This window comes from Psammomys obesus, unplaced genomic scaffold (assembly GCF_907164565.1).
Source record: "Psammomys obesus unplaced genomic scaffold, mPsaObe1.curated_primary_1811, whole genome shotgun sequence".
NCBI classification, from domain to species: Eukaryota; Metazoa; Chordata; class Mammalia; order Rodentia; family Muridae; genus Psammomys; species Psammomys obesus.
This window is the reverse complement of record NW_026592118.1, coordinates 29,169,124-29,189,831: the sequence shown is the minus strand read 5'-3', so window position 1 is coordinate 29,189,831 and position 20,708 is coordinate 29,169,124. Positions and strand designations below refer to the sequence as shown.

The window sequence follows — 20,708 nt, the reverse complement described above, 5'->3', positions numbered from 1 at the left end:
TCTAACTGTCAATCGTGGGCTCGGTGCATTAGTTACCTTGTTATCAGACTCCAAATGCACAACCAAGGAATTTTTTTATTATACATTAAACACTAAAAGTCTCCAACACTTCTGAAGTATAAGAATGTCTGGGAAGTGCTAGTCTCAAAGAACCTGGGGCTTTACAAGCCTGCCAAAATGAGTGAGCAATTCCAAAGCCTACAGACAGTTCCTGAACAAAAGGAGAATAAGACGGCATTCAAAGATGTAAGAATTCAGTGTCTCATACTTTCCATCACCATTTAAAAAAAAACCTGCACTGGGGTTCTGGTAACAAGTGCCTATGAAGACAAAAGTTCTAGAACAGCAGAGGCAGTCAGAACAAACCTACAATTTTTATAACACTCGTTACAGGTTCAAGCATACTTCTCAAGTAAATTATAAAACAGTCAACAGGTATTGACTGAGCACCTACTACACAAGGCCTTAGAAAAAATCACTTTCTTAATGACCCAAGATTCCCTCTTTGTCCCCAAGGTTTATAGTTCTTTATCAGAGGCACTGCTGACTCACTGGGGTGACCAAAAGGACTCACGACAATTGTTCGTAAGTGAGAATGCAACGGGAGTCAGGATCTTGGAAATGTCAGCAAGTAGAGAATCCCTTCCAGACAGAAGAAAGTGCCATGAGAAACCCCTAAGCAGAAACAGACGGATATATTTAAGGATGTCCGGGTGGTCATGGGGCTTACTGTGCAGGACAGAGGAGCACCAGCGTAACATGGTCTGTCTTAAGTTGTAAGGAGCCAAGTACTGGCACTGAGTTGACTGTGTATGGAACAGACTGTAGGGAGGAGTTAAGAGTACCGAGGTCCATGTGCAGGAGCCGGGACTAGTGAGGAGTAGTGCCGTTCCCACATACTCTGAAGGCAGAGAAAACAGAAACGCACCACAGATGGTATGAGAAAAAGAGGGGTCAGGGCAGACAGAGAGAACTAAGAAAGGAGCACTTTGAAAAGATGCGGGTTTACTTTAGACACTGGTGAATGTCAGCATTCTGTAACAAAGTGAAGGAAACCCAGTGAAATGATCATGTCTGATGCTGCTAGGGGATTGGCCATATCAAAGTAGTGAAGGCGAGGTGCAGAATACACAACACATACACACCCACTATCTGACTGAATCATGCAGAACAACACTGTTAAGAAAATGTAAGTGAATTCTTATACTAAACTGTCTGTGGTTCACATAATTCACACATCTCAATGGCACAGAATGATCTGCTGAAATTCTCAACTCTCAGCTCAGGTTACCCGTCGGTCTTGAAATAACCTCTCCGGATATGACGAATGACAGCTCATGGATTACCTTGTCTGGGCTGCAGCCTCACTGACAGGCTGGAGTCTTTCCTGCAGGCACTGGATCCCTGCTCCGTAGTCTGCTTCAGCTTCTTTCACCTGCTGCTGTAAGGAGGCCCTGCGGCACTCTAACCCGTGAAACTGTTCTTGCTTCTCTTCACTTGCTGGTAGTCTGTTCTCACAATGGAAATCTGTGCCTCAGGAACAGAATCAAAGCACACCTTGGTATAAGTTTCTTGGTCACAAAGCAAAATTACCTAATTGTGTGTACAGAAAATACTAGTATTTCCTTAAAACTACACTTTTAGTTATAATTTGGGTTCAGTCTCACTTACTCTCATTGATGAAACCAAGAAAACAAGTGAGTCAAGATCTCTTTTTTTATCTTCTCACTTGTAGTATCGCCAAATCTAACAAGTTAACATCTTTAAGCTTAAAACAATTTAGAAACATAAGACTATAAGAAATGAGACAGGCCCGAGATGAAGAGGCTAGACTTTTCACTTTGAAGGAGAGAAAACTGAACAGGAAGATGACCATCATGCCTAAGGGCATCAATTATCAGATTAAAAGGCAATTGCGTAAACATTCCGTAGAAAAGTACCGTAACGTGCTATCCACTTAACACTTACAAGTGTTCTCTGAATTGGCCAGACAAGGAGCCAGCGAAAGCGCTGCTTCCTCTTCTCTCACACCATCTTCAGCAATCTTACGTGTCATACTAACTGGATCTTGTTCGGAAATCTATGGAAACACAAGAACTGTGTCATAAATGTACAACCTGGCACTAGCATCAGGCTTGTTCTTCAATCTCCTAAAACTGTGCCGCTCTGAATCTAACACTTTGTTTCCTTTGGACAAATGACTCAATGTCACACCCACAGGAATGAAACTGTATTAGTGATGTCCTTTTGTATCCAGAGGAACGTTTACTCTCCAAAAGCAAATGTTTCACGGAAATTTGAACTGAAAGCACTTTGAAACTTTACCACAAGCAGCAAATTTTTATTCTCAAAACCGGACAACATAACTTTGTCCGGTATTTGGAGGTTGGGTTTAAGCAGACAACTGACAATTGGCATGCTGCTCATTACAATAAAGACACTCTTCAAATATTTAAGAATCTGCATGTCTAACACTAAGATAAGGCAGAGGAAGATTACAAAATCAGCTTAAAAGTACACACATCGCACATACACACACACACACACGAGAGAGAGAGAGAGAGGGAGGAGAAAGATTCAAATAGATAGAGGAAAAAGAGAGACAGAAGATCTGACCTCACAGAATTTATTGACTAGCTAGGAAATGAGACTACTGGAGAAGCAGTATCTGTGAAGTCTGACTATGACAACTTGGACTCAGAGGAAAGTCAAGTGGATCTGAGTAACAGGGGAGGAACAAGATTGGCTCCTGCCCTTTTCCCTGTCTTCTCCCACTTCCTGTGTTTATCCTGTTTGCCCTTCTGAATGAAGAGTAAGCATCCACTCTAGGGTCCTCCTTGTTGTTTAGCTTCTTTAGGACTATCGATTTTAATATGTTTACCCTATATTATAGGGATGACATCCACTTATAAGTGAGAATATACCTTGTGTGCCTTTCTGCTTCTGGGATACCTCACTCAGGATGATCTTTCCTAGTTCCCTCCATTTGCCTACAAATTTCATGATTTCCTTGCTTTTACTTGCTGAGTAGTTTTCCATTGTGTAAATGTATCAAGATGTCTGTATCCATTCCTCTGTTTAGGGATATCTAGGTTTCTTCCAGATTCTGGCTATTACAAACAAAGCTGCTATGGACATAGTTGAGCAAATGTCCTTTTTGAATGGTGGAGCATCTTAGGACCAGGAGTGGTATAGCTGGATCTTGAGGTAGCACTATTCTTAATTTTCTGACAAAGTGCCAGATTGAATCCAAGGTGGTAGTACAAGTTTACATTCCCACCAGTAACGGAGGAAGGTTCTCCTTTCTCTTCAACTTCTCCAGCATGTGTTGTCAACTTGAGTTTAGCCTACCACAGAGTACCTCTGAGAGACTCTACCCAGCAGGGTATTAAAGCAGATGCTGAGACTCATAGCCAAACTTTGGGCAGAGTGCAGGGAATCTTATGAAAGAAGTGGGAGATAGTTAAGACATGGAGAGGACAGGAGCTCCACAAGGAGATCAATAGAGCCAAAAATCTGGGCCCAGGGGCCCCTACAGACACTGATAAATCAACCAAAGACCATGCATGGAAAGGACCTAGACATCCTGCTCAGATATAGCCCATGGACAGCTCAGTCTCCATGAGGGTTCCCTAGTAAGGGGAGCAGAGGCAGTCTCTGGCATGAACTCAGTTGCCTGCTCTTTGATCACCTCCCTCTGAGGAGCTGGCCTTACTAGGCCACAGAGAAAGAGGATTCAGACAGTCCTAATGACTAGGACCTGATAGGCTAGGATCAGAAGGAAGGGAAGGAGGACCTCCCCTATCAGTAAACTAGGGGAGGGACATGGTGGGAGAAGAGGAAGGGAGGGTGAAACCGGGAGGAGATGAGGGACGAGGCTACAGCTGTGATACAACGTGAATACGTTGTAATAAATAATATTAATAAAACACGGTTCTTATTATTAAAAAAAAAAAAAAAGAACAAGATTGGTCTGGGCCTTAATTGTGTATAGCAATGACTTTCTGGAAAGGCTCTGTGAGAAGACCTTTGTTTAAGGAGCAAAGACAATGACCTTGTTGATGGGCTTAAACGGAATGAAAAGGAGAAAATAGAGCTAGTTAAATAAAATATATCTAAATCAGCGACCAGCAGGATAAAAGCTGTGGTCCTAGAGACTAATGCAACTAGTCACCACTCTCGACAGCAAGTGTCCTCTACCACACTTCTACCTCCTGATTACATGTTGTACTTCCTTTCGTGTGTGTGAGTGTGTATGTGTGATTACATGTATGTTTGGGCATGTCTGTGCATGTACATGTATATGTAGAAGTGCACGTGCATGGAAGTCAGAGGTCAGTATCAGGCATTTTCCTCTTTCAATCTCTACCTTGGTTTTTAAGATAGTTTCTCAATGCATATGGAATTAGCCTGTTAGGCTAGACTTGCTGACCAGCAAATCCCAGGGATCCTCCTGTCTCCACCTCCTCAGGACATGCCACCTTCTACATGAGTTTGGAGGGATTAAACTCAGGCCCTCTTGTCTCTCCTGAGCCACCCTCCAGCCCCCTGAGTGCATTTAAACAGGGGAATCTTACTTATTATTTCCCAGGGAAAAAAAATTAAAATACCAGATATCATAGCTTTACAGGCTAATATTTTTAATTATTTCACAAACACCTACTAAGCCTTTGTACCATGTGCAATCCAAGTGCTGTGCTAACAGGAGGGAATCAACACAGTGTTCTCTGACTTGGATGTTTGAAATCTTGTGGAAAAGGCAGATGAGTAAACAATCATAATAAAATGAAAAGTAATGTGATGCAAATATATGCTTAACAGAGCTTTAAACAAGCACCTAGGTAGGCTAAGAGAACTTCAGAGGAACAGAGGGGAAGATGTATAAGCCTAGAAAGGCAAGCAAAGATGGCACAAGGAAGTTACACTTAAACCAACTGGACTAAGCATCAGGAACAAGAATGGAGGTGGATGGGTAGCTTACGCAGAAGGAATAGCATGCAACAAGGGCCAGGAGAGAGAGTCTGAGCTCATTTGCTGAGACAAGGATTAGTTATGCAATGATGTCCTGCAGTCCTGCCCTGATACTGAGCGACTGTGGGATGTTTCAGCAGCTGTAGCTCTCTTGCTGTGTTAAAGCCACTATTACCCAATGTGTACAAAGAGTTGAGAGAGCAGTTCTGAGATGTGTGTATTTAGAAAGGGCTGTTTCCAAGATTTCTGTTGGCAGAAATTAGAAAACCTAACTGATAAACAGTTCTAATATAGACCTGGCTGAATGGTAACTGTGGGTTACCACTGCTACACAGAAAGGCACTATGCTCTGTGCGAACACTTGTGGAGGTTGCCTATCTGCCACTTGACAGAAAACTGTAGACTCCCAAGCTAGGTGAGTGCTGTTGCTACACAACTTGAACATGTTATTATACTCACGCTTGAAGAATTAAAGTGTGTCAAGTGACACAAGCGCCTGCTATACATGGGCTGCTGTGCCATGTGCCCTTTTGAACCCTTCCGTGGGACACTGTGTCATGAGCCCTTTCCAGCCTTTCTATTGGACACTGTGCCATGAGCCCTTTCAAGCCCTTCCTTGGGATACTGTGCCATGGGCCTTCTCCAGGCCTTCCATTGGACGCTGTGTCATGCACCCTTCACAGCTCTTCCTTGGGCTGCTGTGCCATGAGCCTCTCCAGCCCTTCCAATGTCGACTATGCCCTGTGTTCTTTAGGTCTATAAACAACTAGATGTTGAGACCCAAGTCCTTACAGCAAACCAACGAACCTGGGACTGTTCTTGGGGTTCCCACCAAACCACATAAGGCGCTGTCCTCTGAAACAGACCAAGTTTTGTAAATGCAGAGAATAAAAGACAAATATTGGCACTATTCCTGAGCTTTTTTCCATATTGAACTATAAAATTCTTTAGGTTTCTCCTAAATTCTCTTATGAAGTATTATTGTCTAGCTCTCTAAAATATCTCCATTAATGTAGAAGTCTACAAGATGCAGACCCAGACTAGCGCTCAGCCTACTGTCCTAGCAAATCTAAGTGTAACATGCACCATTCTCTCAGCAGTATATTCCAAATTAGTTTCTCCTTCTAGACTAAGAGTATGTCACCTCTTCTGCCTGAAATGCTGCTCCCTCTCTGTGCCCAAACCCACACTTCTCTCCGGGTGCAGGTGAAGACCACTTCCTTCGCATGACAGAACTGAATAAATCTGAGCAGACCCTATCTCTCAAAAGGACTACCTGATACTGCCTGCATTCTGAACTGGTTCCAAAGTGTCAAAGGCTTAGTCACTAGAGAGGTGCTTTGGGAGGAGGTAGACTGATTTGGAGGTGCTAAACACTGGAAGGAAGCTAGAGTCTGTGGGCATATCTTTGAAGGAGACACTGGGACCCTAGCAACTTCCTTTCTCCTTGGCTTCTCAGCCATTATAAAAGCAGTTCTCATCTATGATGTGCTTGTGCTATGAGGTAATGTGATACTGAAGGACCAAAACAGTAGGTGAAAGTGGCCATGGATAGTAACTTTCTGCTTTTAGATTGACTGTCTTAAGTATTTTGTTACAGTGACAAATACTGACCCAGACATCACAAGGGTGGCATACAATGTAGGAAGGGGATTAAAAAAAATAGATCCTTGTTAATTGTAAATGAGGTAGGCAAAGTCCATAATAAAGACTTTATAAGCCACAGAAACTAAAGCAATAAAATACCTTTTCTAGTTGCCACCATGAGTGAGGTAACCCAGAAGCAGAAAGACATATAGTACATACTCACTGATAAGTGTATATTAGCCATATAATATAAGATAAACATACTAAAATCGATAGTCCTAAAGAAGCTAAACAAGAAGGACCCTAGGGAAGATGCTCAATACTCATTCATAAGATAGACCTTGCAAGTAGGAGAAAAGAAGGAGCAGGACAGAAGCCTCCAACAGAGGACCACTGAAAGACTCTACCCATCAGGGTATCGAAGGAGATGCATAACCAAACTTTGGGCAAAAGGCTGGAATTCTTATAGAAGAAGAGGGAGATATAGAGACTTGGAGGGGACAAGAACTATACAAGGACAACAACAGAGCCAAAATACCTGGAGCCAAGGGGGTCTGCAGAGCCTCATACTCTAACCAAGGACCATGCATGGAGAGAACCTAGACTCCCTGCTCAGATGTAGACCATAGGCAGCTCAGACTCTATGTGGGTTCCCTAATAAGAGGTACAGGGCCTGTCTCTGACATGAACTCAGTGGCAGGCTCTTTGATCACCTCCCCCTGGGGGGTACAGGCTTACCAGGCCACAGAGGAAGATGACACAGCCAGACCGGATGAGACCTAATAGGTTAGAGTCAGATAGAAGGGGAGGAAGGTCCTCCCCTATCAGGGGACCAGGGAAAAGGCACACGGGGAGAAGAGGGAGGGTGGATGAGATTGGGAGGAGATGAGGGAGGGGGCTGCAGCGGGGATACAAAGTTAATAAATGGTAATAAAGAAATAAGGCAAAAAAAAAAAATCAGAAGTAAAATGTTTGCCTTACATGCGCAAAGACCTTAGTTTAAAAAGCAGCACTACACAGGCCAAAATGTTTAAAACAGAAAGATGTGATCAGGATTACGCATTTCTTTTAAAAAATACAATAGGCATCAGAAACAGGAAAAGACAGGGAACAGGACAGGAGCCTACCACAGATGGCCTCCTACAGGACTCTACTGAACAAGGTATCGAAAAAGAGGCTGAAAATCACAGTCAACCTTTGGGCAGAGTGCAGGGAATCTTATGATAGGAGGAGGAGATAGAAAGACGAGCTCCAAAAGGAGAGCAACAGAGCTATAAAATCTGGGCCCAGGGGAACCTGCAGAGACTGACACTCCAAACAAGAACTGTGCATGGAGAGGATCTAGACCCCTTGCTCAGATGCAGACCATAGGCAGCTCAGTTTCCATGTGGGGTTCCCTAGTAAGAGGAACAGGGCTATCTCTCTCATGAACTCAGTGGCTGTCTTTTCAATCACCTCTCCCTGACGGGGGAGCAGCCTTACCAGTCCACAGAGGAAGACGGTGCAGCCAGTCCTAATGAGACCTGATAGGCAAGGGTCAGTGGGAACTGGAGAAGGACCTCCCCTATCAGTGGACTAGGGGAGGAACAAAGGGGAAGAAGAGGGAGGGAGGGTGGGATAAGGAGACGAGGGAGGGAGCCACAGCCGGGATACAGAGTCTCTAAATTGTAATAAATGATAATAATAAAAAATTAAATCTGAAACAATTTATTTTTACTGTGTGCCTGTATGAGTTCATGTGTACCATGAACGTGCAGAGGTCAGGTGGCAAAGGACAATCTAGAACTGAGTTACAGGCAACACATGTCATAGCTGTAAGCTATCATGTGGGTGCTAGGAACCAGGTGAGCCATCCCTTCAGCCCAAGGTCAAGCATGTCATCATACTTTGTGGTTTTAAAGTGAAGGCTCTAATTTCAAATCCAGATGAGTGTCCTTTTTGAGACAAGTGTTTTGTTGTTGTTTTTTAAACTTTTTTCAATCTAAAGAAATAAAACTTCATTCTGGAAGGCCTCCTGTATTTTTTAAAGTAAAAACTTTGGATAAAATTGTCAAAAAAGCTAACCACAGAAAACTGACAACACAGAGCCCTACTTCTGCAGCAGCACATGCAACAACACGGTGTCAAACTCTAATGCTTTGCTCTCTGGAGAGCCTGGAGAGATGACTCAGAACCGAAGAGCACTGGTTCTTCCAAAGGTCCTGAGTTCAGTTTCCAGCAATCACTCATAAACATCTACAATGAGATCAGGTGCCCTCTTCTGGCCTACAGGCACACATGCAGGTTGAACATTGTATAAATCATAAATAAACCTATAAATGAATGAATGAGTGAATGAATGAATGAATGCCTATATGAGCTAAACATAAAAAAAATAAATAAAATAAAAAGGGCCAAATGATGTCTGGAAAAACAAAACTACCAACACCAAAATTAGAGACAGCAGCCAGAAGCACAGAAGGCAGAGATATAAAACAACATCTCAGTTGGAGGTCACGGAAGTAGATACTATAAGAGAGGAAATACAGCAGTCTAGTTATGCAAAGGAGAGACTTCTAAGAAACAATAAAATGAAGTACAGGTACTTAGGAAGTTAAAGAAATGCTTATGGAGGCTGGAGACAAGGGTTAAGAGCACTGTCTGCTCTTCAAGACTACTGGTACTTGGTTCCCAGCACCCACGTGACAGCTTACAACTGTAACTCCAGTTCTAGGAGATCCAATGTCTCTTTTGACCTCCATGGGCAGCAGGTGCGTACATGGTTTATAGACATACATTCAGGCACACACAGAGACATACAAAACATTTCTTAATTAATAAAAAAGAGAGAGAAATGTAAAGAAATGTATATGGTGTAGATAGAGCAAGCTGAGGTAAGGTATAATGGTTATGGTTCTGATTTGCAAAGATGTCAGGGATAAGGCAACTGAGAAGAAGGAAAGTGGAATAGAATAGAGTACACAACCCAAGGAACACGGTACATTTGGGAAGAAGATGAGCAAGCTATTAAAGTCCAGCTGAGGTCCGAGTTTAAGCCAGCCACATCACCGTCTGGTATGTCAGGGAGTTACATATCATTCAAATTTTGGAAATTTCTTCAGCTTACTGCTATCAATGCTCTCGCAGCAACATAAATGGTTTAGTTTCTAACATCCTTTTGCATGTTTAGTTATTTTAGACCAGTGGGTAATAAAATAAATGCAGATATTGTATTTCTATCCCACAGACCTTGCTCAACTGCTTCTGCAGAGCCGAGAGCTTGTTGCATTCTTCCATTACTCTGCCAAGAAGGATTTGCAGGCTTTTTTGAAAGTCTGGATGGAAAACAAACAATTAAAACAATTTCACTTCACAGTACACGTTTACCTCTTTAAAAACATGATTTACCTACTTAGAACTTTAGAAATATATCTGGTAGCAATAAAACCCATAAATCTACTAATAAAAAGTTTAAGAATCATTATTGCGAAATAACTGGTATGACATTAATTCGAAAGCCTTATCTCAAGATACATTAGTTCTGCAGCTATTTATTAGCGAGTTGCTCATTACCTATACAAACATACTGAGAACATACATCTGTGAAGAGCACCAAGAAATTCAAGTTGTAATTTATTACAAATAAAAAACTGACACCACCTTTACATGAAGAAAGTTATCTCTTTCTCTGTCTAGCCCTGCCCTGGCTGGCCTGGGAATGCTCTGCAGACCCAGAAGGCCAAAGACCCACAGACATCCACCTGCCTGTGCCTCCCAAGCATGAGCACTGGATTGAGGGTGTGCACCCTCACACCTGGCAAAGGTTACTTCTTCATTATCTCATTTCGCTTTGAAAATTACAAACTATTAAACTTAGTACACTCAGTAATGATTAAAGACTAGGATCTACAGCTAGGACAGGTAACAGAAAAAATCAGAATGAAAAATAGATTGGAAGAAAGAAAGAGAACAAAGAAACAAAAACTCAAGTGTTTAAATTATCTGCATAGTACAACAATTATACTATAAAGACTAAAAGTATGCACTAAATATAAATTTCATAGCTAAAAATAAGATACTAAAAACTTATCTATAATTAAGTTGTGATTAAATTAAGTTTATAAGCAATTGACTTACACAAAGTAAACACTGTTTAACAGTACGGTAAGCTTTTTACCTTGAACTTTTTGTCTATACTCGTGTAATTCTGGCCTTTGATTCTGAGAAGTGTAAACACCAGAATTCTCTTTCTCTTCTATATTCATTTCACATTTTAAAGGAGTATTATAGTCATCAAGAACACTGTTTAGACTCTGTTAACAAAATTGAATATTTTAAATTAAAATTTTAATTTCTTCTTCTAAATATTAGAAAACATTATTAACCTAAAGGCAAAAGCAGGTCAGAAGAGTATGAGTGTAATCTGAATTCCCCCTTCCTCCACACATAAAATCAATCTACAGAAAAACCATGTTTTCCTTTGACATGAAATTATTGTTTTATCAGAAAAATAAATTATATAACATGATGTGGGATTTTTTTCTATTTTCTTAATATTGAAATATATCATGAAGTGTAACCAATCACTCCCTAACATAGCCTCTGCTCTGATGTGATCTTTTTACCTTGAAAAAAAAAATCTCATTACTATATCAACTATCTTTGGAAAAACACAAGGTGAAAAGTTCAAAATGACAGAGAGGTCTGCCAAATCTTCCAAAATGGTAGTATATCACGGAGGAGATTATACTGGTGTCCTTTTTATATTCTGCAGAAGTGTTTTCTGTGGTCTGCACATACACAGAGTTAAAAACATCCACCACTGCTCTCCAGGACAGCTGATGATCCCACTATCATTTAAGATACCACTTCGTGACCCATGAATTGATAGGCCATCCAAGTTACTTTTACCTTTGTCCCTTCACACAGTTGGAAATAATCAATGATTTAAAAGACTTAAGAGGCAAATTGTTTGTTCCTGCTAGTTCTTGCATGTTTTTAAGTTAAACCACACCGTCAGTTAGCAATTGAGCATATTAACTTTTCAGCACAGCCACAAAGGTAGAATTTTATCACATTTGCCACCTTAATGGACAAACTGAGTCTCAGAAAGGTTAAATAACACTTCTCTGACAAGAACAATAATTATAGATTCTGCTGTATTGGAGATACAACTTGTCTGTATCTGAAATTTCTTTGTTCTTTTTCTGTGGTGCTAGAGACTGAATTCAAGACCTCAAACCTAACAGGCAAGCACTGAAACATTGGGTCACTTCCCTAGCCCTAAATTCCTTTTGTTCCAAATCGGCCATCAGAAAAAAGTCAAATGCTCAGTTTAAGCTTAGCACTCAGGAAGACTCTAAGTACAGTTCCAGATGCAAGAGATTTGGGGTAACATGAGTAGATGATTCTGCTCATTAAATCAGTAGCAATTTAGACTTCGGTACCTTTTGTCCAAAACCACTTTTAAAGTGATGTCTTACCTTTGAAATGTAAGAGCACTCCTCAGTCACCACCTTTTGAAGTTGTTCAGTGAGCACCTGTAAAGGCTCACCATCACCTAGCAGAAAACACACCTTGTGTGAGCCATTACTGTCAGATTTAACTGGAGTCTACTAGAAACTTCCTTTCCCTACAATAAGAAACATTTCAACTTCTTCCAAATGTATTTTCCATTGTACAATGTAACTGTCTCAGATAAATTTCTAAGATTTGCAATTTCTATTCTATAAAAGGGTTTAAAGCAAGGACCTACATCTCAACACAAGAAATGCCCCTGCATTCCTTATCCATTAAATACATCTTGCAAAACTCAAATACAACTTTCACAAATCAGTTGTTACGTAGTTCAGTGGTAGGATACTCTGACTAGTATGTGCAGGCCCTGGGTTTCAGCCCTAGTACCACAAATAAAATTCATTCAATAATTATTAAATACAAATAAAAAGTTTTCTGTTCTTTTTTCAGAAACACTGATCACTACTCACTAAACTACTTTATCATTTACTAATACAGCAATCAACTACAACAGGAAACACTGGACAGACTATCTGAAAAGGTATCAATACAAACAATGCATGCAAAATCTTACTAAGTTGAAAAACCAAAGAATGACTGAAATTAAAAACTGGTATCTTTCCTTAAGTGACTCTTATAATCTTTGTTCAACAAAGCAATTCCCTGGAGACTTGAGAAGTACCTTATTCCTTGGAGTAAACATAGGAGCCAAAGGTAGCTAAGGACAGGAAGCCGAAGTAAAAAGCCATTAAATCATCAATGGCGGCTACCTCACCATAGCTTCCCCTCCCCCTCTTGCCTCTTCAATGTGCTTTCCACAGTGCCAGCAACACTTTCTGCTCAACCTCCAGTCTCCAGCATAGCTCGCTCTAGTTCTTGGCTGCAGGGCCTCTAGACTTCCATTTCCATGTTGCTTCTACTTTTTATTTTTAGGTAAAAGTCTCCTCTGGGTTTTAGACTTCTCCTTTCGGCTGACCAGTGACCATTTCTTTCCCAAGTTAAGCACACATCCTTAACACTGTATGTTCTAAACCAACTTTATTTTTTGTCTATGCTCTGCTCCCCTTTGTGACTGAAACCATGTAGGCAAGAAACTTCAAGATCATTCTCAACTCTTGCCCCCTTTCCTACTGCTCTAAACTGCTGATGGTGGCATTTGGCTCAACTGTTAAAACTTCACTGTCGTTTTCTTTCCACTCAAAGACATTTAGGTCAACATTTTGTTGGGAATATGGCTAAGGTTGTTTAACTGATCTTCCCATCAGTTATTTCATTTTTCTCCATTGATCACACTGGTGTCATCTTAAATAAAAAATATCACTGTTGCTTCCTCTATTTAAAAACCCTGCAGTACGACTGCTCAGTGGCAGGAAGCGTAAGCCTGTGCCTTCCAGGCACATCAATCTTCTAAGCAGCACCTGCCTCTCTCCTCAGACTCCTGCCCAATACTGTTATACAACCTGAACTTTAAGTTCTTGCAGATGGCTCTTTCTACAGCTCTCCACATAACACTTCACAAACATCCCTGGACTGCCAACCCAACTGCTCCTGCCTCATCTTCACAGGAGCCACTGAACTCCTCTTTTTTTCCCTTCCATTTTCTTGTATTCATCCTGGAGGTCAACTGGATTATTGGTTATTCTGGGAAACTTCAAGTAATAATGCAGCCAATTATATACATATGCCCTAGACAGATGGGCCAATGTTTCTCTTGTGGCGGTTCAGCATAGTTCAAGAGATTCTCAGTTCATTCTCCAGGCCCTAGCTGAATGGATTATACTTCCATGAGAAAATGATGCACCAATTTTTGCTTTCTGGGCACCTCAATGATATGAATAAACAAATCAAAAAGTCAGATGTAAATTCTTCTTAGCCCACAGGGCCTGAGACAGGGACAGAATCGCAAAACAGTGCTTTCAAGGGATGCCTATTCAGAACCTTTACCTGTCTCCTGTGCTCTAACACTCTGGAGCTGGTACTGGTGTGTTTTGTGAAGCTCCTCGATCGTTTTCTCCTGAGCAGAAACAAGTTCTTGGAGGCTACAGAGAGCTCCATCTCTTTCCTTTGCCATATACTCACAAATCTCCTCCGCGTAAGTTGTATAAACCAGAGAAAGACATATGCGCTGGGCTTCCATCTGCAGCCTTAGTTCATCCTTAGAGTGAGTGTACAGAAACATCAGGAAGTTAAAATAACACTTCAGCTTCTATTTTTTTACGTGTACTGACTGAACTTCAGAGGACAAAAGATGTCATGGCTTTAAAATTCCTATGAAGGAACTGGTCTGCTCATAGTCTTCGTCCAGATGTACTGAGATGCTTGTCTTTCTCAAGAAAGGTAGTGTCATGTACTTATTAACTCAATGTAATAGTGCATTGAGATAGTCAGGATAACTAGCAAGATTTTAATCTTTTAAATAATATTTTACATGCTGGAAAATGAATATAAATAAACATCAGTGTACTGAAAACTCAATAAATCCTATAGATGTTGTCATTTTCTTTTATTCTCCAATTTCCTCTACATCTCTTTAGATTTAGAAAGAAAATACATTAGAGACAAAATTTAAATTCATAGTGTTTAATTATTCCTTGCCTACCTGAATCTGTTAACAAAAATTTGGAATGTGATTATCATTTCCCAGTGTACTTGTGAACAGCACAATATATTGTGTATTTCAAGTATTTATTTCAAAAATTTCTTTGCATTTAATGTCAATATGCCTCTGAAATCAATCCACATGTGTGACAGGTTAATTTATTTTAATTGTAGTATAGTATAAATGAATAATACACAACTGGTCCGTTTTCCTTGGTGGAGATCAATTGGATTTTGGTAAGCTTGCAGTACTTTCATTCAAAGGGCAGTAAATTATTACATATATTCACAAATGAGTAAAGATTTTGCTAGTGAGCTGTCCCGTGAGAATCAGACTCATCGTGTCTTCCTTTGACCTCTGACTCAGGAAGTCTAAGAAATACCAGTTTTGGCTTGTTTCCAAGCTTCTCGGGCTGCTGTCCAGTGGCCACACCCACTTACCCAGGAATGTAACTGCTGGTCATAGATAATGCACATGCTTAGTTTGAGTAGATCTTGCCAATTCATTTTTTATATAGTTGAATTAATTTTAATTGGAATAAAAAATGTGGGTGCTCACATCCTGATATCCATAATAATTAGTCAGTTATTTTGTCAATGTGATAAAGATAAAATGCTATTTTATTATTTGAATTTTTAAAGTTAAAATACTTTTTCATGTTCTTTTGTCATTTTGGTTTCTTATCTAAGACTTGTATCTGTTGATATATTTGGCTCAATAAATTCTTTGTATTTCTTTACGTATTTCTTTATAGTCGGTTGTTTGTAACATTTTGTAGCAAATATCTGCTCTTAGTGATTAAACCTGTTTTAGGTATTGTTCACAAAAAAAAGGCATGATCAGATTTCTTAATCCTTTCCTTTGAGTTTCCTGTCTTTTTATTTAAAGGCTTCCTCTGTCTCAAGTTCCTAATCCTACTTTCCAAGTTTCCTACTTTGTTACTGTCCAGAGAGTAGAGCTGACAGTGACTACCCTCGTCCTGTGTTGCCCTCACTGGGAAAACTTCCTACTGTCCTTACAGCCTATTGTTCTGGGCTGCAGAGATGGCTCAGCAGTGAAGAGGGCCTGGATTCAATTTCCAGCACCCACATGGCAGCTCATAACTGCCTGTAACCCCTGTTCCAGGAGATCTGACACCGTCACACAGACATATGCAGTCAAAACACCAATGTACATAAATAAAAAGAAACTATCATCGACCTTAGCATGTCCCTTCTATTCCTGATTTCCTAAAGTTTTCTTTTTCTTTTTCTTTTTCCTTTTTTTTTTTTAATTTAAAACTGTAGATGAGCTGTAACTTTTGGAGATTCTTTCTCAACAATATTTAAAATATCAGGTTGTCTCCTGGTAGATATGGATGTGGAGATTAAATAAAAATAGAATTTTCAGGTGCTGAATAATTCGTATATTCTTGGGGATAACCTCGTAATATTTTAATAAGAATTCACACAGCCTCATTCATAAGTGAGATTAGGCTGTTATTGTCTTTTCTTGAGCCGTTCTTGCCAGATATTTATATCAGTACTAACCCGACAACATGAACTCTTTCTTTCCTTTCTTGTTCATCTGATTCTCTTGTAAATCCTATTTCCGTGAGCACACATATTTGTGAGATCCACTTGAATAACGGTCAGGGGAGAGCAGTTTTAGTTGGACAGTTTATAGAGCAGTAGAAAATAAGGAGTTTTTTGTTTTGTTTTGTTTTAACAACTGTGGGATCCTAACTGAAAACTTGAAGTTTCACACTAGAAAACAGCAGTATGAAAAACTCTCTAAAATAATCTGACACTAAAACAAAGTGATTATAATGTAAAAATAAGATGAAGTCTCTCAACAGTAACTCCTTAAAATATACATATATATAAATGATTTAGCCTAGCTTATTTTCTGAGCAGCATATACAAGAGATTAAATGGAAGAGAAATAACCATATTTAAGTAAAAATGACAACTGATGGGCAAAAATTGAGAAGAACATGAAAGGGTTCACCTTCACTGTCTGGTAAGGATACGGATTACTGTTTTCTAGAAATGAGAAGTATTTTAGTGTGAATTTGTGCTCTCACTATGATTCTCCGTGAGCACATGGACATACCTGCTCAGCTTTGAGGGCATGGAGCTCTTGCTGGAGCTTTTCGTTTTCACAAGGATCAGCTGCCACATGAGGTAGTTCAGTTGTTCTTGCTGGCAGAAGCAACCGTTCTCCCCCACTTTCTTTAAAGGGAACTTTATCTTCTATCATTAGTTTGGAGTCTTCAGCCAGTTCTCCACTGGTTTTAGAAACAGACTCTGCACAGTGCCTTCCTGTCCCAGTCACAAGCCCAGGTTTGCAAGAATTCAACTGCGCAGGGGACAAGGCTGCATTTTCTGTTGCATCAGGGTTGGAGAGGGTTTCTAGTTCTCTACACCTCAGTAAAAGCTGCTCCTTCTCCAGCTGTAAGGACCTAACCTCTGCACTTAGAGAATCAACCTTGCCATGTGACTGCTTGAGCTGTTCAGAGACACCGGAGAGTTTCTCTGAGAGCTCTAACTTTTCTCGCTTGGTCACTTCTAGCTTCTCCATGAGCTCAGTTGTATCCTTTTCAACAACTTCGCCAACTTCCAAGGGCTCAGACAGACAGGCTCTGTCACCTGCAGAGCCAGACCTCTCCCTCTGCTGCATCACTGGCCTTCCTCTTTGCAAATGGAGCTCTTCCTTCAGCGCTTTAATCTTGCTTTCATATTCCAATGCCTGCTTAGTCTGGCTGTCTTCTAAATTGTCTCTTACCTTGAGAAGGCAAATATATTCCTTCTGTAACTCTTCATAGTTGACTTCAAAGTTCTTCTCAGCAAACGAAAATGTATTCCTTTGCTTTTCAATCTCTTCATTTAGATGAAGACATTGCAGTTTGAGGTCCTCCTTTTCCTTGGTAAGTACCTCTATTTCTTTTTGACATCTACATTCCGATTCACATGTGCTAGAATCTATGGCAATTAATCTTTCTTGTCTGAGGGTTTCAATTTCTTTTTGAAGTTCGTTGATTTGAAGAGTCATTTCTTCTGATCGTGAATTAATACGATGTTCCTGCAAATCTCTTAGCTTCGAAATTTCCAAAATTAACTGATTTTGCTGAGTTATCAAGCTGTCTGTTTCACACTGCATGGTTTCCATCTTCCTACTCATTTCATTTTGAAGGCTGTCTATCTGCTGCTTGTAGTGAATGGCCAAATTATCTTTAAGTTTTTCAATATTTATTTGATGTTCAACTTCTAAATCTTCTTTTAATTTGGAAAGTTCTTCCTCATGACTGAAAAGGAGCTGTGTTCTCAGTCTCTCCAACTCGGCTTCTTGGGATTCCGCCATTCTGTCTAGCACAGCATTTTTTTCTTTTTCTAGCATTTCAAGTTTTATCTTGTAATTTGTAACCTCTGCTTCATGCTTTACCTCCAGGTCCTTTCTGGATTCAGTGGCAGCAGCAAGCTGAGCTTTCAGGTCTTCCACTGTGTTAAGGGACTTGCGTGCCTCACTCATTTTATTTTCTTGTTCAGCTATTGTCTGTCTAGCTTTCTGAACCTGGTCTCTAAAGAAGCTTAATTCTTCTAAAAGGTCTTTAAACTGACTCTGGAGAGCTGAGTTTTCTCCCAAAACCACCCCGAGTTCTTCCTTGAGTTTTTCCTTCTGAGACTGAGTATCCTGTAACTGTATGTTCAACTCATTCATTAACTTTAGCTGATCCTCACTGACTGTGTTCTCCATTTCCTCCTTATGCTGGGATTTAAGCTCCTCGATTTGAGACATATGCTGCCTAATCAACTCTTGTTTCATTTGCACTATCTGCTTCCCATACATCTCATCCAGCTCTGCCTGGAGCTTCTCTAGCTGCCACTGAGCTTCTTGTTCCATTCTTTGCACTGTGCTGGTTTCCACCTGGCTATCTTTAAGAGTTCTCTTCTGGAGTTCTTCAACTGTCCCCATTAACTGTTTAATCTCCTCAGAGCACTTTCGTTCATTTTGCTGAGAGCTGGCCAGTTCTAGTTTTAGGCTTTTGATCTCTTGGTCCTTTTCTGTAACCTGTTCTTGTAAGTCTTCTAATAATTTATCAGCAGTTGTTACTTTATTCTTTAGCTCAACAGTTTTTTTCTCTTCTTCTATTATCCTTGTATTCAATGCTTCAATGATTGCCTGGTTTTCCTGTATTTCTTTTTTATTTAAGTTTTCTACTTTCCTATCTTTTTCCTTCAGAAGAGAGAGAGAGAAAAAAAGAAACTTTGTTGCTTAACTTTATTAACAAAAGACAGACAAAAGTCATCCTTTTACAGCATTCGATAAAAAATGAAATTTATTCTTGTGTCCACTCCTCAGCTGTTCCCATAAGACTTGTTTATCTAGAATGAGCAACTATTCCAACAGCTCTGACCTTCTTAGGAAGAGATACTGTCTTTCATTTGCTGTGATTAAGAAGTTTAATTAAGGGATCTAGGGAGGATCTGAGAGAACAGGAAAGAATATGATAATAATACATTGTATGAGAGCATTTAAAATAATAAAAATATAATTTTTTAATTAAAGGTATCCAGACTGATTTGCTTAGCATGTATGAGATACTGGGTTCTCCCAGCACTGCCAAAAAAGAATGAAAAATAAAGAAAAGAAAATACCCTTATATGCTGCCAAGATGGTTCCGATGAACTGAGTTCAATTTCAATTATTTATTTCAAATAAATAAATAATTGCAATAATTTAAAAACCCACTTAATCTTGGCTAACCCATCATATCTTCACTTTTTAAAATTAACTGATTAATATCCCAATTATTTAATATTTTGATAGCTAATTATAATACTATGCAGTCTCTAAATGTTCTCAGATCTGAAAGTGTTCCAATGTCAAGAGCTAAGCAGTAAAAAAAAAAAAAAAAAAAGGAAAAAAAAGAAACTTTCCTCTGAGTCTCTGTTGATTTCACTGCTGGATGTTTAAGACACTATGTCAACTATTGTATTCATGGCACATTGACCTGGAAGTAAAACTTCAGTTCAGAGGGAAACAGAGGAGAAACGTTTCCCCAGTTCCCTTTTGGGGCCAGTTATGTAAGTGCAGATAGCAGCTATGCCAGGATGAACACTGCAAGCATGGCCATCATGGCCATCACATCAAAGCAGCAAGTCAAGCAGCAGTCTTGGCAGAGTTTTGGATCTCTTAGTCAGTTCTGCAAGTAAAGGCTTCAGTCTGAAATACTAAGCACAAAATAAAACCTATGGAACTCATAGGAACTCATAGAGCTATTATAAGCAGTTGAGTTATATTACAAAGGTCCTTGGGAAACAAAATTCAAAGGCATTCTGAATGAATGGAAAAAGAAAAAAGTGTCAAAGCCCAGACGGGACACAAAACTAGCCAGGATGGATTCCCAAGGTAAACCTAAAGTAAATGGGAGGTGCAGGTCCAGTTACCAATCAGAACCCAACTGAAACCATGCTAGGACTGCAAAGGTACTATGCAGCTACAGAACTCCTGCTGCAAAACTTAACTGCTGCAAAACTCCATTCATTCCACCTCTGTAAGAGTTTGTAGAAATCTCAAAACAGAGATAGGGAGTTTAATTTAAATAATAGCAGGAAACAACTCACAGGATATGAATTAAAATTCTTGGTTAACATAACACACATTTGCCAGTTTTTTGTTTTTGTTTTTTTTCAGTACACTAAAGAAGCAAGTGGCTTCACAGTAAGTTTAGCTTTGTTCTGGAAAGTGAAAAAGCATGCAATTTATTACTAAAAATAATACACTTTGCTGTAATACTTACATGTTGGAGTTGAATCTGTAATTTCTGACTTTGCTCCGTCAGCTCAGAGAATTCTTTCATTATGTCGTCCTTCTCCCTCCGGGCTTGCTGTAGATGACTAGAAAGCTGAGTGATGATACCATCTCTCTGTATGATGGCAGCTTCAAATTCTTGGAGCTGAGAGAAGCCAGTGAAAACTGCATTAGCTTTTAGTTTTTGTTTTTATTTTCAAAACAAGCAGAGTTCTATGAAAGCTACCGGCCTGTTCAAATTAGTTTTAGTTCAAAATTGTCT

The 20,708-nt window shown here is 39.8% G+C and overlaps 1 protein-coding gene across 8 annotated transcripts in view; it reads right to left on the bottom strand.

Annotated features, from left to right (window-relative positions):
- Window positions 1-20,708, bottom strand: part of Akap9 (A-kinase anchoring protein 9) — a 132,171-nt gene that overhangs the window by 90,261 nt on the left and 21,202 nt on the right. For 7 of the 8 annotated variants that reach the window (XM_055612829.1, XM_055612821.1, XM_055612827.1 and 4 more), the window contains 8 exons: window positions 20,436-20,591; window positions 16,748-18,868; window positions 13,999-14,209; window positions 12,021-12,097; window positions 10,715-10,850; window positions 9,787-9,872; window positions 1,969-2,080; window positions 1,347-1,533 (listed from right to left, as the gene is read on the bottom strand). In XM_055612829.1, the coding sequence (XP_055468804.1) occupies window positions 1,347-1,533; window positions 1,969-2,080; window positions 9,787-9,872; window positions 10,715-10,850; window positions 12,021-12,097; window positions 13,999-14,209; window positions 16,748-18,868; window positions 20,436-20,591 (3,086 nt within the window). The remainder of the gene's footprint in view (window positions 1-1,346; window positions 1,534-1,968; window positions 2,081-9,786; window positions 9,873-10,714; window positions 10,851-12,020; window positions 12,098-13,998; window positions 14,210-16,747; window positions 18,869-20,435; window positions 20,592-20,708) is intronic. The other variant, XM_055612822.1, reaches the window with a different exon arrangement.